This window comes from Moschus berezovskii, chromosome 16 (assembly GCF_049115385.1).
Source record: "Moschus berezovskii isolate FMDL1 chromosome 16, NW_MosBer_1.0, whole genome shotgun sequence".
NCBI classification, from domain to species: domain Eukaryota; kingdom Metazoa; phylum Chordata; class Mammalia; order Artiodactyla; family Moschidae; genus Moschus; species Moschus berezovskii.
Genome location: NC_142475.1, coordinates 29,519,588 through 29,546,986, shown reverse-complemented (window position 1 = coordinate 29,546,986; position 27,399 = coordinate 29,519,588). Strand labels below are relative to the sequence as shown.

The following is a 27,399-nucleotide window of genomic DNA, read 5'->3' as shown; positions in this document are numbered from 1 at the left end:
ATAGTTTAAAGTGATGGTAAAATAACTGAAACATGTTCCTTCATAGCCAAAAAAAAAATAACCAAACTATTGTAGTGAACAGAGAAAGGGAAATAGAGACTGACAAAGAACAAATTATCCCCCTCCACCATGTGCTCTGTTATCTAGTAATATACCAGGGCACTCACCCAATGTAGAGAAGAGACCTTTGGCACATTACTTCTCAGACTGAAGTGGTCTCTACTAAAGTAGGATATTTTCAATTAGCTAATAGAATACGGGAAAGTCACTTCATGCAGAAGCTGTTAGAATCTTATGGATAATTCAGGATATTTCCCCAAAACTTGGTTTTTCTATACTTCTGTTTTTCCGTGTATAGGAAAATAGCAAGTAGCTTCATGTTGATTCATTTCTATTGATCCATTCTCTGTCTCATCTCTAAATCTAGGACTGAACATTTTCTCTTGATTTATCTGCTGTTATATAGGCAGAGAAACAAATTGATTGTAAAATATTAACAGATAAAAAGGAGATATTTGTAACTAATTTAAGCACTGCTGAAACAACCTGTATGGTTTATCAACTGACTAGCAGACTTTCTCCAAAATGGAAACAAATTTTTTTCAGCATTTGTTTCAACACTCATAACTCTGCTTTCAAGTGGAACTGTTTAAAGTTATTTTACATAACAGTGCCAAAATTATATGACTGAGTATGTAATTATCAGTGCTTTTCCCCCTCCAAATCTTCCCCAAATGATGAAGTTATCAAACCTGAACTAATCTGGGTCACCACTGAAGTACACCAGTGGCTATAGAATGCTTAGAGTTTATAATGGAATGTCAAACTTTTTTTCCTCTCTAACTGAAATTTTGTATCCTTATTTGGCAGAAAGGTTGTGTACTTGTCTTATGCTTTTTTGGTTTAGAGAAGGAATAGCAATTTGCCAGTGTCCTGTTTTGTCTTTTTTTTGAAGAAGCCTTTTATAGCTCAGTTGAACTGAAGTAGATAAATGCAGCTTTCTTTTCTGGAATTGGGTTGGATGTTTCATTACAAAGAAAATAGGAAATTAAAAATAACCAAATATATTGGCAGAATCAAATCCTAAAAATGATTTTAAGAAGTAAATTTGTTGGACCAGTAACCACACATCTATACACAGTTTAATGAAAACAAAGTACTATTCAAACACTGGTCATTCTGAAAATACAATGACATGTAGGATAGATGCCCTCTTGTAGTTGTTAAATAAGTCGATAGTGTCTTGAAGGGAATGGCGTGTCAAATAAAGTGATTCATCTAAAAGAAAGCACAGACTTAGCTCATATGTTTATTTTAAATGTGTAAATATGTATGTTATGCAATTTTTTCATTAATAGTCATCACTTTGAAGCTGTTTTTAAATAAAACAATCCACAGAAAATGTGGATTAAGATACTGCTTGTGCTATTTATAATTTTGAAGACACAATTTGGAAGTTTCAGTTCTGCTCATAACTGGATATGTGTCCATTTTTACCTTACTTCATTCCTCTAGGTGCCTTCCTCTCTCCATTCCTCAAAAAATAAAGAGAGCAAAATAGTTGATATACAAGGTAAATTCTACCTCAAACAAGCTATGATTCTTACGTATACAATATTGGGTGTATTCATCCTAGACCCATTTATTTTCTTCCAAAGTAACTCAACAGAATACATTGAGGATAAGATCTTCTCTTAATTTAATTAGTTATGAGTTAGCATTTATTCAATATGATTTCCAGCATTGTGCCAGCAGTTTTGACACTGCAGACATGTACAAAGTATTCTTACACATGGCTGTAAATTGAGATGTTGAACTCAAGGGCTTTCTATTACAGTGTAATGCACATCAATGTAAAACAAAGAACTCAGCATTTTCAAAGTATATTCAATTTAAATTATACTAGATAAAAAAGAAAATAGTTTGATGTGTTCTAGAAAATCATGTAGGCACTAACCCTTTGAATGACATTGGGGTCATGTGTAAATTCATGTCAGGTTGAGATTATATGTGTTCAGGGCACAACTGCTATCACAGCAGCCATGCTCATTTTAACTTTTGCCAAATGGGGAATGTTCTCACTCTTTGAAATCATAGTATGTGCCAGACACTATTCTACACGCTTTACAATATATTAACTCAATCTTAGTTTTACATTTATTTTGTAGGTGTGAAAACTGAAGCACAGAGGCAATTTGCCTGAGGTCATAGAGCATGCAAGTAAGGGAGCCAATTTTGAACAGTCAATCTGCTTCCAGAATAAATAGTAGATCAGGCTGCTTTGTACACAAAATATTACTCATCAACACAGATTGGAGAATGTATGTTTTCCCATGAGATTGACTGGTATGATAGAAACATCTTCAGAAAGATAAGCAGAACTTCAGTGTCTAATTCCCCATTATTGTCTTCAATTACTACACTTCTGATCTATCACATCTCAAACCTTAACCTTATTATATCCTGCTCCTACCAACCAAGATCATGAGACTAAATTTGCTCATAGTTATTTTAGTAATTGCCACCAAGTCAAATGTCTTCTGCGACTAAAAAGTGAAACTTAAGAAACACAGAAAGTATTAATATTTTACCAAATTTTCTTATTTATTTGTGGTCACCAAATATCTGGAAATCCAATCTGATGTAATAAGAGCTTACCTTTACAGAGTGCTTGCTATTTGACAGGTACTGCTTCAAGGGCTTTGCAACTATAATCATTTTGATCTTATACCAGTCTGTTGAGGTGGCATAAAATTAGTACCATTATCATTATTATTTTACAAATGAAGAAAAGTGAGTTATTGGCTAAGTAATTGGCCAAGACTTCCTAATTTGTCAGCATTAAAAACAGAATTTAAAACCAGAGAGTCTGGATCAAGTCCATATTCAATATCCTAAGAATATATTGCTTATGTATTTTTTACTCATTCACTATTCCTTCTTTCATTTGTCTAGCATTCAGTCACTTGGCAAGTATTTATCAAATATTGCTATATCGTGTACTGCATTATGCCCTGAGGAATTTGCAGCTAATAAGAAGAACAGCGAGCCCTGCTCCCATGCTGTTTACATTCTAGAATATAAGAAAGCAAGAAAATAGACAGTTAACAAATAAATCTTCAGTTCAGTCAGTTCAGTCACTCAGTCGTGTCTGACTCTTTGCGACCACATGAATCACAGCACGCCAGGCCTCCCTGTCCATCACCAACTCCCGAAGTTTACTCAAACTCATGTCCATCGAGTCGGTGATGCCATCCAGCCATCTCATCCTCTGTTGTCCCCTTCTCCTCCTGCCCCTAATCCCTCCTAGCATCAGGGTCTTTTCCAGTGAGTCAACTCTTCACATGAGGTGGCCAAAGTATTGGAGTTTGAACTTTAGCATCAGTCCTTCCCGTGAACACCCAGGACTGATTTCTTTTAGAATGGACTGGTTGGATCTCCTTGCAGTGAAGGGACTCTCAAGAGTCTTCTCCAGCACCACAGTTCAAAAGCATTAATTCTTCGGCACTCAGCTTTCTTCACAGTCTGACTCTCACATCCATACATGACCACTGGAAAAACCATAGCCTTGACTAGACGGACCTTGGTTGGCAAAGTAATGTCTCTGCTTTTTAATATGATATCTTACAGACTGTGAAAATCACTGGAGGGGAAATAAGAGAGACGTGATACAGAGTAACTGCAAGAGGTTAACTCCAGGTCACATGATCAGGGAAGCTGTCTCTATCTAGTCATCTGAGGACATATTTACAAAAGAAATAGGAAAATAGGTTTCAAGGAAGCAAAATATTTAAAAGTAAAATTATATAACATGTTTAGACATCACATTGTCAAATGTTACATTATCAACTATTTCAGAGCTATGTTGATTAAGGAAGTGACTAGAGTTAAGGGTTAGATTGTAGACAGGTTTATTCTTTCAAAGTTTATTTTGAAAAACTGAAAGATGTGGTTTAATTTTTTATAAGGTGAGAATGGCATTGTAGATAAAACAAATCAGAGGTCCTTGAGTTTTAAATGGAAGAGAGGAACTACCTTTATTTGCAACTAAAATATATATACTGCTTAATAAGTGGTGCTGAAGTTAATTAAACTTAGAGACACTTGGAGATCATAATCAAGACTTTTAATTTAATGTCAAGTCATTTGGGGACACTTGTGAGTTTTTTTCAGAACCAATTAACTATTGTTTTTTTCAACAACCACGGCGAAATAGACTTTTTACTAGTCTCTGGGTATCCACATTTCTTCCCTTCCAATTGTGTTGATTTTCTACTCTAGCCAGAGTTTTGTCATTGTTGTTGTTTTTTAATCTCTTTACTCTCAGACTTAAAATTCTTCATAAGCTTCCTATTGGCATCAGATTAAAATATATCCTGAGCATGACCTGTAGATGCCTGTTGGATTTAAACCCAGTTTACCTCTCTTTCTCATACCTTCTCACCCTGGACTTGGCGTTTTTTGTTTATACTTACTGATTCCTCTGCTTGAGCTAGTCTTCCCTGTGATATCTAACTTTCCAACACTCATGAACATGTATCTAGTTTCAATTAGTTAAATTCCAGTCTTTAATGAGATTATTTGATTAATATTTCACCAACAATTTGTACCCATAATGGTGAGATTGCATCTTTTTTGTTTAATATTGTGTTCCCAAAACAGATGTTATGGTATCTGGCACATAGTAGGCCCCCTCAATGATATACATTTAATAAATTAACAGAATGAACTCTGCTGGACATTATAGGAAATATAAATATGTGCACAATGGTCCTCACACAAGCTAAACATGGAATAAGAACCAACATGTTAATGAATAAGGCTGCAACAACTCAAAAGAGTACAACACTAAATGCTAAGTATTATGGTACCCATTTCCACACTGTCAAGGTTGTAAAAATAAATTAGAGTTGGAAGTTAACATGACAAACACAAGGGGCCTGGGAAAATCGGAGTGAGATATAACAAATGCAGGGATTGGTGAGAATTAAAATGATAAACTTGTTTTATGTAAGGTTATAATCTGTTGGCTATGAAAAGCCACTCTAAATTGATAACAGAGAAATGACAGAACCAAAATAATTTTCCAATCCATGTTGATTTGTCTGTAAAATGTGGGAGAAGTTGTGGCTTAATTTTCAGGCAGAATGTGATTCAACTTCTGCCTTAATGAACTAGACAATTCAGCCATTCCTAAATTTAGTTTTTTTGTTTTTTGTTTTTGTTTTATGCAACATGAGTATATTTATGTTACTGAAACATGAAACAAAGATCTGTTTCCCAAGCTAAAGAATGAATTCCACAAACTCGCAAACACTCACACAGGCAGAGTTTATTTTAAAGGATAGAGACACAAAGCTCTCAGCATAGACACTGAGAGGGGGTGAAGTGCCTGAAAAGGCAGGAATAGCAACACTGTATCTAGTCAAGGCTATGGTTTTTCCGATGGTCATGTATGGATGTGAGAGTTGTATTGTGAAGAAAGCTGATCGCCAAAAAATTGATGCTCTTGAACTGTGGTGTTGGAGAAGACTCTTGAGAGTCCCTTGGACTGCAAGGAGATCCAACCAGTCCATCCTAAAGGAGATCAATCCTGGGTGTTCATTGGAAGGACTGATGCTAAAGCTGAAACTGCAATACTTTGGCCAACTCATGCGACGAGTTGACTCACTGGAAAAGACTCTGATGCTGGGAAAGGTTGGGGGTGGGAGGAGAAGGGGACGACAGAGAATGAGATGGCTGGATGGCATCACCGACTCGATGGACATGAGTTTGAGTGAACTCCGGGAGTTGGTGATGGACAGGGAGGCCTGGCGTGCTGTGATTCATGGGGTCGCGGAGAGTCAGACATGACTGAGCAACTGAACTGACTGAACTGAACTGAATATCTTTATTAGAATTGATCTGTTCATGTTTGGTTGGCTAGGGACCCAATGTATGTAATTTCAGACCAATAAGTTTAAATGTCACAATGTCCAGTTTGTCATTTTTATGGCTTTCTTATGGTTCCCAGTTTCTCAGTTTCTCCAGACATTAAATCGCCATCCCTTGATCCTTTCTCAAAACCCCAGACCATTATTTAGGCACCAAATGTACATTTAAGAGCTAATAGTCTACCTAGAGTTTTTCTCCTTGATAAACTGGATAGTAGTTAATGATGGTCTGGTCCTGGGTCTGAATGTTTTATGACCCTCCTGTTGTGCCCAAGCCATGCAATCCCCAATAACTACTGCAGGAGCCGTTTCCGATGCAAGCGCATAAGGGTCGGTTTATTCAAGCTCCAGCAGGGACCACCACCATCACCGACGCAGCGTTTCCGGATAGGAGTCCTGATTCTCTAAATACAAAGGTTTATATAGTACATTGAATGCGAAAGAACTGCAAAAGTTAGTGACTTTACATCAGTCTGGAAGTGATTGGTTGATCTTTACCAAAAAAAGTACTTGATGTATTCTGATTGGACTTTTTAAAATTTACATAACCTGGTGCCTTTAAGTTATTTTCTGATTGGCCTTGAGGAGGGAATTTCTCCAGGTTGCTGTCTTTCTAGGAATCTTCACTCATCTTTATTCAACAAACAATTCCAGGGATCTTAACACAGCCTTACTCAAAAACAATTCTAGGAATCCATACATAGTTTCACTCAAAAACAATTCTAGAACTCCATACCTAAAAACAACCTTATATAAAATGGAGTAACTTTAGTTCTATGAACAGCAAGCAAAGTACAGAAGCAAAAATGCATTTAGTTCTACATTAGGTTCTACACCTCCAAACCAGGGAGGCATTCTTCTGAATGCCTGGGACCTGGAGTAATGATTATGGCTTTAGGCTAATGGAACAAAACGTTTCTGTGAGTGAATGAGTTGAAATAAAGGTGAAATCAGAAAAAGAACCAAAGCTCTAACCCTCTGCTTACTGCCCAATAATTTCTACCTCATTACCAAGTCCAGGTTTGCTCTGTTTGCCACAGGACAGGTCAATAAACCGAGACTAAGTATTGAGGCAAGGGATCATGACTACTCAGGAAGCTGGAAGATTGAGAAGATGGCAGACTATTGTCTCCAAAAAAACCTTCTTATAGGGTCTGGATGCCAATCTTTTTGTATAGAACAGAGAGGGAGAGGAAGTAAGGAAGTAAAAAGGTTATTTATTTTGCAAAATAGGAGGGGATGTTTTATTTTTTTCTTTTCTGCAGTCATTCACAAGTGGACACGGTCAGATTGTTGCCCAGTGAGCTGAACAAAACCACTTTTGTTTAAGGTTCAGGAAGAGGGGTAGAGTTCCCTGAGGCAGGACATTATGTATGATTATAATAACAAAAGCAATGAAAAGCAAAGGTCAAAGTCTGAGAAACAGATCCAGCATGGAGTCAAAATTGGCTCTTCCCTGTTATATTTACACATATCTTGATGTAGTAGTTTGGTGATTATATGAAATAACTCAGGTAAATCACCTTACAGAGTCCTTTGTATGCAGTGCATTCCTCGTAAATACTGTCTTAATTTCCTTCCACTACTTCACCCGTGTGTAGGAAGGATTACACCACAAAGACACAGAAAGCAAGAATATCCTGTAGGCCAGTTTATCAATATAGACATGTTAGTTTCCTAGGACTGCAGTCACAAAATCCCACAAACTGGGTGGCTTTACCAGCAGAAGACTTTTTTTTTTTTTTTTTCCATAGTTCTGAAGGGTGGACTTACAAAACCAATGCATGGAGAAGGCCATTCTCTTTCCGAAGGTTATTAGTAAAGATCCTCCCTTTCCTCATTCGAGCTTCTAGTGGTAATCAGAAATCTTAGACATTCCTTTGCTTATAGATAATTCACTTAAATCCCTGTCCTCGTTACTACAAATTTTTTTCCTGTGTTTTCATTTCATTCCCTTTGCTTTTTATAAAGAGAATAGTCATACTGGTTTAAGGGCCCACCTTAATTCAATATGACCTCAATTTAATTCATATCAACAACAATCCTATTTTCAAATAATATTCTACAGTTCCAGGAAATAGATAAATTTGGGGGACATTTTCCAACCAATACAACAGGTACGGTAAAATGGCAGGGGTCTTCCCTGAGATGTCAGTCTCAAGAATGGAAAGACACTGGGTGCGTTTTAAACTGTTTTAATAAACAAACTAGTAGAAATAGGTGAAGACAGAAACCATAGTTGTTGGCAGCTATTTTTGACTTAACTTTTTGTAGTGCTTTGTCTTCAAGAGTCGAAAGAAAAACAAATTCAAAGTTGTGCCTTTTATTATTCCCTTTGCCTCTACAATATAAAGAGAATTATTAATACATAGTTCAATCCTGAAAAGCATCTCAGGTGGGAACTGTTCAGATCCCATTCTCTAGCACTCTGACCCACAATTGCTTTTATTTCATCCCCACTTAAAATTTTAGAGTTAGAGTCATCTTAGGAAGACTATTTGTTACAAGACTCCTTCCTGGAGAAACCTATGTTTGTGTATTGTTTCGCAAATATTTGTTGGATCATAAACAAAATGATAGGCACTAATTACTAAATTGTGAAAAAGACTGATGAACAGTCTCTTCCCTCTTAAAGCCTAGATGGAGTCATCATCAATGAAAAAGTAAACTAATAAATGGAAAATAATAAATGTTAAAACAACTCATGATTGCATGTACCACAAAATAGATTTCTGTGATTAGAAAAAAAAAAGAGTAAAGGGTAAGGGGAAGTGGGCAGCGAAGAGCTCAGAATGATCCCAGGTGGCCTCAGCTTGCTACTGTTGCAGAAACCAGTAATTGAGAAATCAAACACCACACTGGGAGAGTTGGAGATCAGGTTTCTTATGCTGGCATGCCCAGAGGAGTTAACACTCCGAGCTCTGAGCCCCAAACAAAGGGGTTACAGAGTTTTTACAGACAGACTGTAGTGGGCAACACTAGCTGCTAATCAGTTCAGTTCAGTTCAGTCGCTCAATCGTGTCCGACTCTCCGCGACCCCATGAATCACAGCACGCCAGGCCTCACTGTCCATCACCAACTCCCGGAGTTCACTCAAACTCATGTCCACAGAGTCGGTGATGCCATCCAGCCATCTCATTCTCCGTCGTCCCCTTCTCCTCCCGGCCCCAACCTTTCCCAGCATCAGAGTCTTTTCCAGTGAGTCAACTCGTCGCATGAGGTGGCCAAAGTATTGTAGTTTCAGCTTTAGCATCAGTCCCTCCAATGAACATCCAGGATTGATCTCCCTTAGAATGGACTGGTTGGATCTCCTTGCAGTATAAGGGACTCTCAAGAGTCTTCTCCAACACCACAGTTCAAAAGCATCGATTCTTCGGCGATCAGCCTTCTTCACAGTCCAACTCTCACATCCATACATGACCACGGGAAAAAACATTGCCTTGACTAGACAGACCTTGGTGGGCAAAGTAATGTCTCTGCTTTTTAATATACTATCAAGGTTGGTCATAACTTTCCTTCCAAGGAGCAAGCATCTTTTAATTTCATGGCTGCAATCAGCATCTGCAGTGATTTTGGAGCCCAAAAAAATAAAGTCTGACACTGTTTCCACTCTTTTTCCATCTATTTCCCATGAAGTGATGGGACCAGATGCCATGATCTTTGTTTTCTGAATGTTGAGCTTCAAGCCAACCTTTTCACTCTCCTCTTTCACTTTCATCAAGAGGCTTTTGAGTTCCTCTTCACTTTCTGCCATAAGGGTAGTGTCATCTGCATATCTGAGGTTATTGATATTTCTCCCGGCAATCTTGATTCCAGCCTGTGCTTCTTCCAGTCCAGCGTTCCTCATGATGTACTCTGCATATAAGTTAAATAAGCAAGGTGACAATATACAACCTTGACGTACACCTTTTCCTATTTGGAACCAGTCTGTTGTTCCATGTCCAGTTCTAACTGTTGCTTCCTGACCTGCATACAGGTTTCTCAAGAGGCAGGTCAGGTGGTCTGGGATTCCCATCTCTTTCAGAATGTTCCACAGTTTATTGCGATCGACACAGTCAAAGGCTTTGGCATAGTCAATGAAGCAGAAATAGATGTTTTTCTGAAACTCTCTTGCTTTCTCCATGATCCAGCAGATGTTGGCAATTTGATCTCTGGTGCCTCTGCCTTTTCTAAAACCTGCTTGAACATCTGGGAGTTCACAGTTTACATACTGCTGAAGCCTGGCTGGTTTAAATTAAGGGGTTTGCGGGTGTGAGAACAGCAGTCAAGATTGGGAGGGGGATGCCTGACCTTTACACAGATGGGCATGATTAAACAGGTTTGCAGGGGCTGGGCAATTGCAAAGAACAGCACAAGGGTGAGTGAGATAAGCTCAATACAATACCAATTCCTAGTATTGTAAGACCCCACTTTCTGACACTTCGTGACCTACGTGATCCAGGTCAGCTTGCAAGGAGCAAGCTGAGTTACAGAGGCAGAACAAGCAGGAGGTTATGTAAAACTTTAACTTTTCCTCTTCACTACAACTTGGAGGGGGGTTTAGCTTCCCAGTCAGAGCCTGGGGCCACATTGTGGTGGTAGAAGCATGAGATCCTAGCCACTAGTCCAGTGGTCAGTGACAAGGGCCCTGGCCCTTCAGCTTTGCAGAGAATTTCCACAAAAAAGGAGAGTAGTGAAGTAAGTAAAGTTTTTATTAAGAGGAAAAAGAGTAGACCTGAAGAGTAAATACTAAAGAGTACAGTGGATAGAGGCACACGGGCAGACTCAGAGGGAGAATCCCCAAGTCCTTGTAGCAGTTTGAATTACTTTTTATGGTGTATTTCTTCTTAGTTTCCTTTAGCCAGTCATTTTCATTTGGCCAATCACAGTCCATATTTGGTATATTTCAGGATCCTCCATGTGTGCGCATTCATCTCTTAGTTAAACTAGATTCTACGAAACAGGCTTGTAGGTAGCCTGGCATTAGTTAGCATCAGTCTCCTTTGACCTCCAAAGAGCTTTTCTGCGCATGTGTGGTCAGGGAGACCTGACTTTGAAATAAGAAATATATATTCTGTTCAGGGCCCAACCTCCTCTCTTAATTGTCCTGCCATTCTCCTCTTAGAGTTTTGGTCCATAGAGAATGAATCTCTGATTACTTTACCCTAGAGGTGCCTGTCTGCCTCCTGCCTCAAGAAGATTCAGTTAAGTTCAGTTGCTCAGTTGTGTCCGACTCTTTGCAACCCCATGGACTGCAGCACGCCAGGCCTCCCTGTCCATCACCAACTCCTGGAGTTTATCCAGACTAGTCCACTGAGTCAGTGTTGCCATCCAACCATCTCATCCTCTGTCGTCTCCTTCTCCTACCACCTTCAATCTTTCCCAGCATCAGGGTCTTTTCAAATGAGTCAGCTCTTTGCATCAGGTGGCCAAAGTATTGGAGTTTCAGCTTCAACATCAGTCCTTCCAATGAATGTTCAGGACTGATTTCCTTTAGGATTGACTGGATGGATATCCTTGCAGTCCAAGGGACTCTCAAGAGTCTTCTCCAACACCATAGTTCAAAAGCATCAATTCTCTGGCACTCAGCTTTCTTTACAGTCTGACTCTCACATCCATAAATGACAACTGAAAAAACTCAAGAAGATTAGCTTGAAGTTTAAAAAAAAAACTTTACAGGCAAACAAAAGTAAAACATATGGGTATCTCTACACTTCTTTAACTTCTGAGTTGATCTCTTTCTTAAGTAAGATATTAATAGTAAAATACTGTCCTCTGAAGCAGCCTCATAAGTATTACATCCCACTGGGTTCTCTGTATCTTCTACTTCCCCTTCTCTTACCTCTCTGGCATTTCTCAAAACTACCTTTTACCTTGATAATTATAATTTTTACCCACGTTTCCTCCGCCATCTGTAATGGTCTTCTGCTCACGATTACTCTTCAGCACTGGAAAAATCTCACTCATCCTTTAAAATTTATCTCATTTCACCTCTTTTTATTAGCGTTTTCCTTAACTGGTCTAGTTGATGTTCCTCAGAATTCTCATAATACTCTCACAATAGGGCTGATATTGAAGATATGGGCTTTGAAGTTAGAGGACATAGGATGGAGTTCTGGATAAACCCTGTGCTAGTTGTGTGATCTTGGACAAGTTACTATGTCTTTTAAACATCATAATTTTTATATTCACATTGAGGTACATCAAGAACTTAGAAATGAAAAATGTGCTCATTCACATCTGACTCTTTGTCACCTCATGGACTGTCAGGAACACCAGGCTTCCAAGTTCATAGGATTTTTTCCTGGCAAGAATACTGGAGTGGCTTGCCATTTCTTCCTCTAGTAGCTTTTCCTGACCCAGGGTTGAACCCACGACTCATGCATTGCAGGTGGATTCTTTACCACTGAGACACCTGGGAAGTCCAACATAAAGAATTTAACTCCTAATTTAAGTAATAAAATTAAGCATATAAAATACATTTTTCTTCAAATGTTTTAATAACAGAAAATGTGTTTCTTGAATTGATCATAGCATATTACATTTTTTGAAAGCAACTAGTGAAAATGGTCTCTAATCAAGCAAATAGATTGTGATATAGATATCACAGGGGCCAGTAGTCATGATACTTAGATTCATATAGAATGGCTTTTAACTTGTTTCAAATAGGAACCTAATATAACGGGATGACTGGTTCAAATCATGTAGAAAATTAGAAATATAAGATGTAACTTGCCCGTGAGTGTCCAGGAGTCTCCGGCAGAGGCGTGGGCCAGCAGTGGCCTGCTACAGGGTTGGGGGCACTGATTGTACCAGTACAAGCATGGGAACTTTTGAAGGAAGTCGCCATTATCTTCATTACCTCCACCATAGTTTGGCGGCAGGTAAATAACAGGGAGGGAGCACAGCCCCACCTATCAAAAGAAAATTGGTCTAAAGATTTACTGAGCATGGCCCTGCCCTTCAGAACAAGACCCAGTTTCCCCTCAGTCAGTCTCTCCCATCAGGAAGCTTCCATAAACCTCTTATCCTTCTCCATTAGAGGGCAGCAGAATGAAAACCACAGTCACAGAAAACTAACCAATCTGATCACATGAACCACGGCTGTGTCTAACTCAATGAAACTATGAGCCATGCTGTGTAAGGCCACCCAAGATAGACAGGTCATGGTGGAGAGTTCTGACAAAATGTGGTCCACTGGAGAAGGGAATAGGCAAACCATTTCAGTATTCTTGCCTTGAGAACCCCATAAACAGTATGAAAAGATATGACACTGAAAGATGAACTCCCCAGGTCGGTAGATGCCAAAGATGCTACTATAGATCAGTGGAGAGCTAACTCCAGAAAGAAGGAAGAGATGCAACCAAAGTAGAAACAATACCCAGTTGTGGATGCAGCCGGTGATGGAAGTACAGTCCAAAGCTGTAAAGAGCAATATTGCATAGGAACGTGGAATGTTAGGTCCATGAGTCAAGGCAACTTGGAAGTGGTCAAGCAGGAGATGGCAGAGTGAATTTCGACATTTTAGGAGTCAGCGAACTAAAATGGACTGGAATGGATGAATTTAACTCAGATGACCATTATATCTACTAGTGTGGACAAGAATCCCTTCGAAGAAATGGAGTAGCCATCACAGTCAACAAAAGAGTCCAAAATTCAGTACTTGGATGCAATCTCAAAAACGACAGAATGATCTCTGTTAGTTTCCAAGTCAAACCATTCAATATCACAGTAACCCAAGTCTCTGCCCCAGTCATTAATGCAGAAGAAGCTGAAGTTAAAAGATTCTATGAAGATCTACAAGACCTTCTAGAACTAATATCCAAAAAAGATGTCCTTTTCATTATAAGGGACTGGAATGCAAATAGGAAGTCAAGAAGCACCTGGAGTAATGGGCAAACTTGGCCTTGGAATGTGGAATGAAGCAGGGCAAAGGCTAATAAAGTTTTGCCAAGAGAACACCCTGGTCATAGCATATAGCCTGTTCCAGCAACACAAGAGAAGACTGTACACAAGGACGTCACCAGGTGGTCGATAGTGAAATCAGACTGATTATATTCATTGCAGCCAGAGATGGAGAACCTCTATAAAGTCAGCAAAAAAAGAACCGGAGCTGACTGTGGCTCAGAACATGAACTCCTTATTGCCAAATTCTGACTTAAATTAAGGAAGTAGGAAAAACTACTAGACCATTCAGGTATGACCTAATTCAAATCTCTTACAATTATACAGTTGGGGTGACAAATAGATTCAAGGGATTAGATCTGATAGACACAGTGCCTGCAGAACTATGGATGGAAGTTCATGACATTGTATGGGAGGTAGGGATCAAGACCATGCCCAAGGAAAAGAAATGCAAAAAAGAAAAATGGCTGTCTGAGGAGGCCTTACAAATAAATGAGAAAAGAAGAGAGGCTAAAGGCAAAGGCAAAAAGGAAAGATATACCCATTTGAATGCAGAGTTCCAAAGAATAGCAATGAGAGACAAGAAAGCTTTCCTCAGTGATCAAGGCAAAGAAATATAAGAAAACAATAGAATTTTCTTTTCAAGAAAATTAGAGACACCAAAGGAATATTATATGCAAAGATGGGGCACAATAAAGGGCAGAAATGGTATGGACCTAACAGAAGCAAAAGATATTAAGAAGAACTGGCAAGAAAACACAGAGGAATTATACAAAATAACTTCATGACCCAGATAATCACAATGGTGTGATCATCACCTGGAGTCAGACATCCTGAAATGCAAAGTAGAATGGGCCTTAGGAAGCATAACTACATACAAAGCTAGTGGAGGTGATGAAATTCCAGTTGAGTGACTTCAAATCCTAAAATATGATTATGTGAAAGTGGTGCACTCAATAGGCCAACAAATTTGGAAAACTCAGTAGTGGTCACAGGAAGGAAAAGGTCAGTTTTCATTCTAGTCCCAAAGAAAAGCAATGCCAAAGATTGCTCAAAACACTGCATAATTGCCCTCATCTCACACGCCAGTCAAGTAATGATCAAAATTCTCCAAGCCAGGCTTCAACAATATGTGAACCATGAGTTTCCAGGTGTTCAAAGTGGATTTAGAAACAAGCAGAGGAACCAGAGATCAAATTGCCAACATCCACTGGATCATCGAAAAACAAGAGAGTGCCAGAAAATCATCTATTTCTGCTTTATTGACTATGATGAAGCCTATGACTGTGTGGATCACAATAAACTGTGGAAAATCTGAAAGAGATGGGAATACCAGACCACCTGACCTGCCTCTGGAGAAACCTGTATGCAGGTCAGGAAGCAACAGTCAGAACTGTACATGGAACAACAGACTGGTTCCAAATAGGAAAAGGAGTATGTCAAGGCTGTATATTGTCACCTTGCTTATTTAACTTATATGCAGAGTACATCATGAGAAATGCTGGGCTGGAAGAAGCACAAGCTGGAATCAAGATTGCTGGGAGAAATATCAATAACCTCAGATATGCAGATGACACCACCCTTATGGCAGAGAGTGAAGAAGAACTACAGAGGCTCTTGACGAAAGTGAAAGAGGAGAATGGAAAAGTTGGCTTAAAACTCAACATTCAGAAACCTAAGATCATGGCATCCAGTCCCATCACTTCATGGCAAATAGATGGGGAAACATTGGAAACAGTGGCTGACTTTATTTTTGGTGGCTCCAAAATTGCTGCAGATTGTGACCTCAGTCATGAAATTAATAGACGCTTGCTTGTTGGAAGAAAAGTTATGACCAACCTAGACAGCATATTAAAAACTAAAGACATTACTTTGCCAAGAAAAGTCCATCTATTCAAAGCTATGGTTTTTCCAGTAGTCATGTATGGATGTGAGAGTTGGACCATAAAGAAGGCTGAGCACCAAAGAATTGATGCTCTTGAACTGTGGTGTTGGAGAAGACTCTTGAGAGTCCTTGGACTGCAAGGAAATCCAACCAATCCTTCCTAAGGGAAATCAGTCCTGAATATTCATTGGAAGGACTGATGCTGAAGCTGAAACTTTAATACTCTGGCCACCTGATGGGAAGAACTGACTCATATGAAAAGCCCCTGATGCTGGTAATGATTGAAGGCAGGAGGAGAAAGGGATGAGTGATGATGAGATGGTTGGATGGCATCACCAACTCAATGGACATGAGTTTGAATAAACTCCGGGAGTTGGTGTTGGACAGGGGTGTCTGCCGTGCTGCAGTCCATGGAGTTGCAAAGAATTGGTCACAACTGAGTGACTGAACTTGCACTTAACTTGTAGACATACTAATCTAGCTTGGTGAAAGGAAGCTTTAGAACCATATTGTCTGTGTTCAAATCCCTTCTCTGACATTCTATAGCTATAGGAGTTGGACACATTCTTAATTCTTTTAGCAATTTTCTTTTTCTAATGGGAATAATTATAGATTAGGTACAGAAATTAAGTAATATAGTTTTTGTGAGGGTTAGTAGAGTTAATATAAGTAAGATGTTTATAATATTTCTTGGAATGGAGTACTCATTGTGTACTTGTTTGCAATTATGACTAAATGCTAGGCACTTTGCTAGATGCAGGGAATTTGGTGATGAACCTTGGAAAGTGGTATTAGCACATAAACTAACATGAGTATATAATTTCAAACAGTGATCACACCAAAATGGAAGTACATAATCAGAAGAACTAGAATGAAGGTGAGAAATAAGAAGGGTTAGTATAGAAAATTATTTAAGGAATGATTGTTCTCTGTCACTCATTTGTGTCCAGCTCTTTGCAACCCCATGTACTGAAGTTTGCCAAGCTCCTCTGTCCATGAGCATTCTCCAGGCGAGAATACTGGAGTGGGTAGCCTTTCTCTTCTCCAGGTGGCCTTTCCCTACTTCAGAAGGAATGATTAATTCCCCTTTAATATTGTAGCATTTTTTAAAATAAATTGTTAAAATGATAAATTATATCATTTATTTTTATTGTTATAAATGAGCATCTTGTAATTTTTTTCACATATGTGAATATATGTATAGCTGTACAGAGAAGGAATAAGCATTATCTATTTTTACAGCCTATCAACTAAGAGTGTGTCAACCTCCACCACCCGTACCCAATGCTGAAATTTTGACAGAAGATGATGAATTTGAAATAGGTAAAGTCTCTTAAATTACTTTCAAAGAAAACATACTGTTAACAAAGATTTTACTTAAAATCAATAAAAATAAAGAATAGTAGCAGCCTGTCTTAAACCTTCTTTCCCTGGATTGATGGGGATTATTTAGAATTTGTAAGAATGGAAAACAGTGAAAAGAGGCAAGGGAATGTTAGGTAAGAAAAAAGAATTCTGTATTTTTATGATGTACAGTTAGGAAACAATATAGGAATCTGAGCCATATAACTATTTTGGTAGTTATTTCCAAATTATTATTTTGCTACCTTCCAACATTGTAGTCTTAACTATTGTTCTTCAAATTCAGGCATAAACTTGATATGTATAATAAATGATATGCAGGGTGTATTAGATGACATGTTTGATTTCCATATCCTTGAAAACAACTCATTATGTTCCATGTGATCATAAATAAAGTCCTTTTAAAACTGATTGGAAATTTAACCTCAATAATATCTCATAGTTTGAAAAATTATGTAAGAAAATAATGTATCTTAATGTAACATAATAAATTTCATCATTATTATCTATTAATATTAATTTTGGTTCAGAAATGTAAGAAAATATCAATGACCAATGTGAATCTAATCTTGATATCAGTAACTAGGAGTCCTTTCAACTGCTTGATATACTTTTAATGAATATCTTACCTGTACCAACCAGATTATTTCCTTACTATTTTTGCTTATATATAATCAGATTGCCCCAGTACCAGTTTTATTGGTATTTATTCTTGGCTTCAGTTCCAATTGGTCAGTGCTCATGACTTACTAGTAGTTTAATATTCTGAATATCATCGCTCCTTACAACAATAGAATTTTTATACTGATTGAAAATGACTGAAAGAAAAAATATTCAAATTTTATAACTGTACCATCAGTTTATTTTAACCATTACCTTCGTGCTTATTTGAAGCCCTTTCTGCCTGTTTTTTCAATAGGTGATATTATTAGATATCAGTGTCTTCCAGGATTTACTTTGGTTGGTAATGCAATTCTGACATGCAGATTAGGAGAACGACTGCAGATGGATGGAGCACCTCCCGTTTGTCAAGGTACCAATTCTTATGATTATTTATTTCTAAGTATTTGTTTTATGTTTAATTCAGTAGTAACAAAATTGAGAAAACTATATTTTATATAATTATTATATATTTAACTGACAGTAATTTAAAAATTATACTACTCATATATGGTGTTTTTCATTCCATTTTTTATCAGATTTAACTAAACATTGTTTATTCACCTGAAGTTTAATTTTTCTAGTTTATCAATAGTCAGTTCAACTTATTTAAATTACTTTTGCTGTGAGGTTTGGAAGTGGAGAAAGAAAGCAAGAGAAACCACTTTAAATAAAGGTTCCAATGTGGATTGCAAGTAGCTTCTGTTCCAACCACTAGAATCATTATACTTTATTGAGCACATATTGAGAATGAAGATCTAAGGGAAAAAACAAAAGTTGTAAATGGTCCCTGCTATGAAAGCAAAATGGTGTAAGGAATATGACAGCCATATAAGCTGTAGCATACAGCAGTAAGGTAGAATCATATAATTTTAAACTGTTTATATGAGAGGAAAAGCTTGATTGGAGGCATTACTCCCTTAGTCATGGGTTCTGAATAACAAATGATACTTTCTTTGGTAGAACTGAGCTAGCAAAAGAGTTAGCCAAGAAACAGAGGTATATGCAAAGACACAGAAATGAAAGATGGTGAGATGCAGACTTCAAGGAATTCAGTGTTACAAGGACAAGAGCATGATGGATCTTGAATGATGTACTGGGATTTTGATGTTCAGGAATCGTGTATTATTAACTTGTATAGCTCCTAGGACCATAATAGTGCCTAATACACCTGACAACCCACTCCAGTCCTCTTGCCTGGAAAATCCTGTGGATGGAGGAGCCAGTCAGGCTACAGTCCATGGGGTAGCAAAGAATTGAACACGACTGAGTGACTTCCCTTTCTTTCTTTCTTTCACATAGTAATTAATTATAAATATTGGTTAATTTGAGTAAAATTGATTTTGATTATCCCTCCCCAGATTTTCTTGAATTGCTTTCTTCACTGGGGTTTATTCCTGAGAAATAGAAATTAATTTTCCATGTAGTATCTTAACTATTATAATGATAAAACAAAAATTCTGTTTATTATTTCAAACATGCTGTCAGTAGGAAGAAATGTTTGATTTTTCTACCTCTATGGAGTCCTTGGAAGAAGATAGGGGCTCTTAAAGCATCAAGAAAGAAAAGATGAGTTTGGAGGTATAACCAACACCAGTATAAGAATTTCCCTTAATCTTAAACAATGATTTTGTAGGCCATCTTAGGGTTGGTTGTTAATTCTGAAGTCTATCACCTGTATTCCTGAATGGATAAGCAATTACATATCAATTACATATCTTCCTTGACCCAATATATAACTTAATTGTGAGCTTTTGGAGAGCAATACTTCTTATTTATATCTAGATCTAAATTCAGCATTATTTTTAATTAAAAAACATTTTTGTTAACCTGTTTGAGTCCCTCATATCTCAAGACTTTCAATATCTTATTTCTAAAATCAGAATTTCCTGTAGTAAGAGTGTCTCCTCCTATTTTATCTGCTGTGGAGAATACAAAAAAGGAGACAATAAATGTTTGTTTCATAATAACACTACGGGTACTAGCTAAAGTTAATTATTCCTCAGAATGACTTTAGACAGAGTTATTATATTAATTGATTGACCTAACACTTAGGCAAAAAAATCTGAGTTTAAATATTTGTTTAGGGATTTTCTGGGTCCAGTGCTTAAAATTCCATGTTTCCAATGCAAGGGGAAGAGGTTTGATCTGGGGAAATGAGATCCTGTCACACAGTATGGCCAAAAAATTTTTTTTTCTTCAGTTGAATTAATTCACAATCCTGCTAAAAAATTGTCATTCATTTGGAATCTGTTGTAACTAATCTATACTGTTTTTATTAATAATTTATTTTAAATTATTTTACTTTTTCACTTCTCGTGAAAGAGGCTACATTACTTTTGTTATTCCTCCCTGGATAGTCTTTAGTTCTTTATATCACACTTAAAACATGGAAAGCATTTCTAAATATGATGTTCTTCAAAGGGTTTAATATAAATGAAATATAATAGGTGACTAAGGCTTCCCTAGTGGCTCAACAATAAAGAATCCACCTGCCAATGCATGAGGCATAGGTTTGATTCCTGGGTGGGAAGTTTTCCTGGAGAAGGAAATGGCAACCCACTCCAGTATTCTTGCCTGGAAAATTGCATGGACAGAAGATCTTGGTGGGCTAGAGTACATGGGGTTGCAGAGTCAGACACGACTTAGCAACTAAAACAACATGTATAAAGGGGAAAAATTGTATACACTTCTTAAAGTTGTGGTGGCAAATAAGTGATATAATACACAGAAAGTGCTGAACAGTATATTCTTGCTTTATATTGGTTAGTATAAGAATAGGTTAATTTTTGTATTTACAGTAAGTTATATCGAATTGTCTCAGTTTTTCAAATGTAATATGGAGTATTTATTCAGTCGAAAACATTGGGACCATTAAGATATACACTTGCTTTTCTATAACAATAGCCTAAGAAGAAAACTTAGAAAGCAAAGAATTATAACCATAAAATTAACTAACTGCAATAATAGAAGCATATGTTAAGAGGCAATAAGAAGGAAATAGGCAGTTCTGCTTGGACTGATGGAGAAGAGATTCAGGAAGTATTTTACAAAGGATGAGATTTGGTCTGGGTTTTGAGGTGCCCAAATATTTCAAATGTATCAGACGAGAGGAGGACATTTGAAACAGAAGCACTAACATATGCTGAACTGAAAAACTTACAGGTTATTCAGTATGTTTGGACCATTCTGTTACAGAGGAGGAACAACAGAAAACAAAGCTGGCGAGGCATGCAGGGACTCACCTTAAAGAATTTGAAGGTGCCGAATGGTTTTTAGTGAGGGGTTGACATGTTCGGTAACACAGTTACTCACCTAGCTAAAAATTTCAGAAATATTAAATATCAGTAGCTGGGCATACACAACATAACCCTTTTCTTAAACTTACTTGTCATATCTTTAAATTATCCATATCTTTATATCAATATGCCATAGCTATATATTCATTAATCTTTATCTTTGATTCATTTTTTTCCATTCCATTTCTAACCTTAAATTTTGTTTGTTCATTTGTTTATTTTACATATTTTTCACTTTGTAAAAAGCAGACATCAGATTTCTCTTTTTAGAATGAGAATGATCCAATACTATTTGTTGAATTGTTACTTTTTAATTTTGAAATCACATTCAAGATACAAACATCTCAGATTCACTAAGAGAAATAGAAGTAATAAAAAAGAAAGAAAACAGTTCTTAGATTAGCTATAGTATCAGTTCAGTTCAGTTCAGTTCAGTTGCTCAGTCGTGTCCGACTCTTTGTGACCCCATGAATCACAGCACGCCAGGCCTCTCTGTCCATCGCCAACTCCCAGAGTTCACTCACACTCATGTCCATCGAGTCGGTGATTCCATTCATCCATCTCATTCTCTGTCATCCCCGTCTCCTCCCGCCCCCAATCCCTCCCAGCATCAGACTCTTTTCCAGTGAGTCAACTCGTTGCATGAGGTGGCCAAAGTATTGGAGTTTCAGCTTTAGCATCAGTCCTTCCAATGAACACCCAGGACTGATCTCCTTTAGAATGAACTGGTTGGATCTCCTTGCAGTCCAGGGGACTCTCAAGAGTCTTCTCCAGCACCACAGTTCAAAAGCATCAATTCTTCGGGGATCAGCTTTCTTCACAGTCCAACTCTCACATCCATACATGACCACGGGAAAAACTATAGCCTTGACTAGACGGACCTTGGTTGGCAAAGTAATGTCTCTGCTTTTTAATATGCTATCTAGGTTGGTCATAACTTTCCTTCCAAGGAGTAAGCGTCTTTTAATTTCATGGCTGCAATCAGCATCAGCAGTGATTTTGGAGCCCCAAAAAATAAAGTCTGACACTGTTTCCACTGTTTCCCCATCTATTTCCCATGAAGTGATGGTACCGATGCCATGATATTTGTTTTCTGAATGTTGAGCTTCAAGCCAACCTTTTCACTCTCCTCTTTCACTTTCATCAAGAGGCTTTTGAGTTCCTCTTCACTTTCTGCCATAAGGGTGGTGTCATTTGCATATCTGAGGTTATTGATATTTCTCCCAGCAATCTTGATTCCAGCTTGTGCTTCTTCCAGCCCAGCGTTCCTCATGATGTACTCTGCATATAAGTTAAATAAGTAGGGTGACAATATACAACCTTGATGCACTCCTTTTCCTATTTGGAACCAGTCTGTTGTTCCATGTCCAGTTCTAACTGTTGCTTGCTGATCTGCATACAGGTTTCTCAAGAGGCAGGTCAGGTGGTCTGGTATTCCCATCTCTTTCAGAGTGTTCCACAGTTTATTGTGATCCACAGTCAAAGGCTTTGGCATAGTCAATGAAGCAGAAATAGATGTTTTTCTGGAACTCTCTTGCTTTTTTGATGATCCAGCAGATGTTGGCAATTTGATCTCTGGTGCCTCTGCCTTTTCTAAAACCTGCTTGAACATCTGGAAGTTCACGGTTCACATGTTGCTGAAGCCTTGCTTGGAGAATTTTGAGCATGATTTTACTAGCGTGTGACATGAGTGCAATTGTGCAGTAGTTTGAGCATTCTTTGGCATTGCCTTTCTTTGGAATTGGAATGAAGACTGACCTCTTCCAGTCCTGTGGCCACTGCTGAGTTTTCCAAATTTGCTGGCATATTGAGTGCAGCACTCTCACAGCATCGTCTTTCAGGATTTGAAATAGCTCAATTGAAATTCCATCACCTCCACTAGCTTTGTTCGTAGTGATGCTCTCTAAGGCCCACTTGACTTCACATTCCAAGATGTCTGGCTCCAGCGGAGTAATCACACCATCATGATTATCTTGGTCGCGAAGATCTTTTTTGTACAGTTCTTCTGTGTATTCTTGCCACCTCTTCTTAATATCTTCTGCTCTTGTTAGGTCCATACCATTTCTGTCCTTTATCAAGCCCATCTTTGCAAGAAATGGTCCCTTGATATCTCTAATTTCCTTGAAGAGATCTCTTGTTTTTCCTATTTTGTTGTTTTCCTCTATTTCTTTGCATTGATTGCTGAGGAAGGCTTTCTTATCTCTCCTTGCTATTCTTTGGAACTCTGCATTCAGATGCTTATATCTTTCTTTTTCTCCTTTGCTTTTCGCTTCTCTTCTTTTCACAGCCATTTATAAGGCCTCCTCAGACAGCCATTTTGCTTTTTTGCATTTCTTTTCCATGGGGATGGTCTTGATCCCTGTCTCCTGTACAATGTCACGAACCTCTGTCCAGAGTTCAATAGGCACTCTATCTATCAGATCTAGTCCCTTAAATCTATTTCTTACTTCCACTGTATAATCATAAGGGATTTGATTTAGGTCATATCTGAATGGTCTAGTGGTTTTCCCTACTTTCTTCAATTTCAGTCTGAATTTGGCAATAAGGAGTTCATGATCTGAGCCACAGTCAGCTCCTTGTCTTGTTTTTGCTAACTGTATAGAGCTTCTCCATTTTTGGCTGCAAAGAATATAATCAATCTGATTTCGGTGTTGACCATCTGGTGATGTCCATGTGTAGAGTCTTCTCTTGTGTTGCTGGAAGAGGGTGTTTGCTATGACCAGTGTGTTCTCTTGACAAAACTCTATTAGCCTTTGCCCTGCTTCATTCCGTGCTCCAAGGCCAAATTTGCCTGTTACTCCAGGTGTTTCTTGACTTCCTACTTTTGCATTCCAGTCTCCTATAATGAAAAGGACATCTTTTTTGGGTGTTAGTTCTAAAAGGTCTTGTAGGTCTTCATAGAACTGTTCAACTTCGGCTTCTTCAGCATTCCTGGTTGGGGCATAGACTTGGATTACTGTAATATTGCATGGATTGCCTTGGAAATGAACAGTAATCATTCTGTCATTTTTAAGATTGCATCCAAGTACTGCATTTCGGACTCTTTTGTTGACCATGATGGCTACTCCATTTCTTCTAAGGGATTCCTGTCCACAGTAGTAGATATAATGGTCATCTGAGTTAAATTCACCCATTCCAGTCCATCTTAGTTCACTGATTCCCAGAATGTGTACATTCACTCTTGTCATCTCCTGTTTGACCACTTCCAATTTGCCTTGATTCATGGACCTAACATTCCAGGTTCTTATGCAATATTGCTCTTACATCATCGGACCTTACTTCTATCACCAGTCACATCCACAACTGGGTATTTGTTTTGCTTTGGCTCCATCCCTTCATTCTTTCTGGAGTTATTTCTCCACTGATCTCCAGTAGCATACTGGGCACCTACCAACCTGGGGAATTCCTCGTTCAGTATCCTATCATTTTGCCTTTCATACTGTTCATGGGGTTCTCATATTCTATAGTAAATATTCAAATATCTGTATATTAATTAATGGCAGATTTTATTAACTCAAGTTATTTCAAGTTATTAACTTGATTAAAGAACAATCATATGTTGTCATATTTTACTAGTGTATTGTACTTTGGAGATGCAGTTATGAAATGAACAGCTTATGCTTTGTCTTACCTTTTTGGTCTGGAAAAATAACTGGTGACTCCTAATTGTTTTAAATCCTCGTGGTTTAAGCATATTCCTGAGATTAGAGAAGTATCTTTGTCCGGAATGAATACTCTGAGGTAGGGCAACTTCCTGTCTGTCCTCACATACCTGAGTGAATGAAAGTTTGAGGACAAAAGAAAAAGTCTAGAGGGACAAGAACTTAGATAAGAGAGGCAGAGGGAAAAGAACATAAGAAGATGAAGAAAGATAGGGAAATAATATAAAGATAGGGAAGTAAATGCCTTATCTTTTAATTATCTATATATTTATACTTATTAATCCAGAAAGAAAATGTGTCTCACATGTAATAAAAAAAGGAAATTAATATCATACCATTTTAGGACATTGCTTCATTTTTGAACTGCAAGTTTACTGTACAAGTTGTCATTTTATACACATAGTTCAAAGTATTGTTTCCTTTATGTTTATTTAACATAGAAACAGAATATCCAGTATTTAAAATTCAGTTTTCACTTAAGTCTGAAACATGAGCATTATCTAATGATACATTTTTTCTGACAGTGCTCTGTCCCGCCAATGAATTACGCCTGGATTCTACGGGAGTCATATTGAGCCCTGGATATCCTGACAGTTACCCAAATCTTCAAATGTGTGCCTGGAGCATTTCTGTGGAAAAAGGATATAATATCAGCATGTTTGTAGAATTCTTCCAGACAGAGAAAGAATTTGATGTTCTTCAGGTGTATGATGGTAACCATAGGTTATATTTACTGGATATTCACAAATTCAATTCAAATGCTCAAAGTATACATTCAGGCCTTCAATATAAACAATTGCTTATATGACTTTATTTTAACTTATGGATTTTTTTAGAAGTAGCAACATCAAACTTACCTGTATACCATATGAAAATTACACTTAGTTTGATCATTTTGTTATAAACTGTAGCTGCTTTAGCTATGGAATTAAAATGTGTAAACAAACACATTATGTTATGTTTAAGTTATTGTTGATGAAATAAATTGGTCCCGGATGAATTGCTGTATGTAATACTATTGTAAATATGTGAAATACTAAACATAAATTTCTCAGTTAAATCTAAATTGTGTTATTTTCTTTCTGAAGGACCAAATATTCAAAGTCCAGTGCTTGTTTCACTCAGTGGGGATTATTCATCGGCTTTTAATATAACAAGCAATGGTCATGAAGTATTCCTTCAATGGTCAGCAGATCATGGCAATAACAAAAAAGGCTTCCGGATAAGATATATAGGTATGTGATACTTATAACTTCAGTGCAGATCTCATCTGTATCCTCAGTATGGTTGTGATTAAGGAGCACAGACACAGATACTATTCAGTTAGGTATGAATCTGAATCATGATTCCTCTATTGATGTTTCTTGAGTTATTTATATAACATTTTTGTCCCTCTGTTCCCTTATTATAGTGATAAATAGTACTATATATTTCACATGATTTTTGAAATAATTAAAAGCACTTAAAGTATTTATGACTTGTTAATTATAAACTTTGATACTTGAAGTGCTTATTTTCCCAAGAGCAGTTTCCCTTGAACACTCAAAAAATAATAATGTTGCTCAATTGTGTGTATCTGATCTAGTTAATATATAAATAACTCCTTTAATAAGTTTTTAAAAAATATAAACATACAATTGTAAAAATCTTTGTTTTCATCATTGCCCACTGATTTATGATACTTGCTAAAATATTTTAAATATTAAAATACAAAATGATGAATATATCACTTAAAAACCTTTAGTTTTAAAAAATTACTTGTTTTTTCATCATTGCTTTTCACTGAGTACTAGTGAAAAAGATGAGGGCTGAAAATTCTTCTTAATATCAAGATGAAATAGCTTTTTCTATATCTTCCTGTTTATGAAGTCTACTGATACTGAACCCAAAATGTTCCTGTTGAATAAGTGTACATGGTTTTCCATTACGCAAAGATTATATCCCTTTTCTTTATTACTATCCTAAGTCATGTCAGAGGCCATGGGTATGTGCTCAGGAACAAAACACTTCAGAACCAATCAGTCATCTCTTTCTTTAGTGTTCAGATCATGTCCCCTGAAGCCATGGATCATTGCAAATCAGTTCTACTGAAAATTACTTTCTTAAATATTTTATAAATTATTCTGACACAATTGTAGACATAAACTTACATAAATTTGATTCTAGTTTTAAAGATAAACTGTTGAATTTTACTCATTTATATAAAATTACATGTATAGTATATAATATAGAAATATAATATTTTTTGTTTCCTTTGAATTTAAAACTATAAGATGATAGTTTGTCAACAATGTGTCTTTTCCATATTAGAAGTAAGTTGCTACTGACATTACATGATAGCATATTTACAATTTTTGTCCTATAATAGATATCTATTGTTTGAAATATTATTAGGCATGCAAAGGAGAAATATTTAAAGACTGAAATATGTACCCAAGTCATGCTTAATACTTTTTCATATTTGAATCACAGCTTCTTTCATATGAACCCTATATATATCTTTTTATTAAAGCTGTGCCTAGACTCTATTTAAGTAAGAAAATATTAAGTTGTATTTTTAATGACGATAATAACTTAAAGGAAACCATTTAAATCCAACAATTGTAAGCGTTAGATTCACTGTATTAAAGACTATGTTATAGACTTATTTATATTATCTTCATGACAAAATTGGACATAAAAATAATGAAAACATCATTTTTAGCTCTAAGAAC

The 27,399-nt window shown here is 37.1% G+C and overlaps 1 protein-coding gene across 4 annotated transcripts in view; it reads left to right on the top strand.

Moving 5' to 3' along the window:
* Positions 1–27,399, top strand: part of CSMD3 (CUB and Sushi multiple domains 3) — a 1,369,436-nt gene that overhangs the window by 1,245,649 nt on the left and 96,388 nt on the right. For all 4 annotated transcript variants that reach the window (XM_088844606.1, XM_088844605.1, XM_088844604.1 and 1 more), the window contains 4 exons: positions 16,945–17,025; positions 17,984–18,097; positions 25,210–25,398; positions 25,774–25,920. In XM_088844606.1, the coding sequence (XP_088700732.1) occupies positions 16,945–17,025; positions 17,984–18,097; positions 25,210–25,398; positions 25,774–25,920 (531 nt within the window). The remainder of the gene's footprint in view (positions 1–16,944; positions 17,026–17,983; positions 18,098–25,209; positions 25,399–25,773; positions 25,921–27,399) is intronic.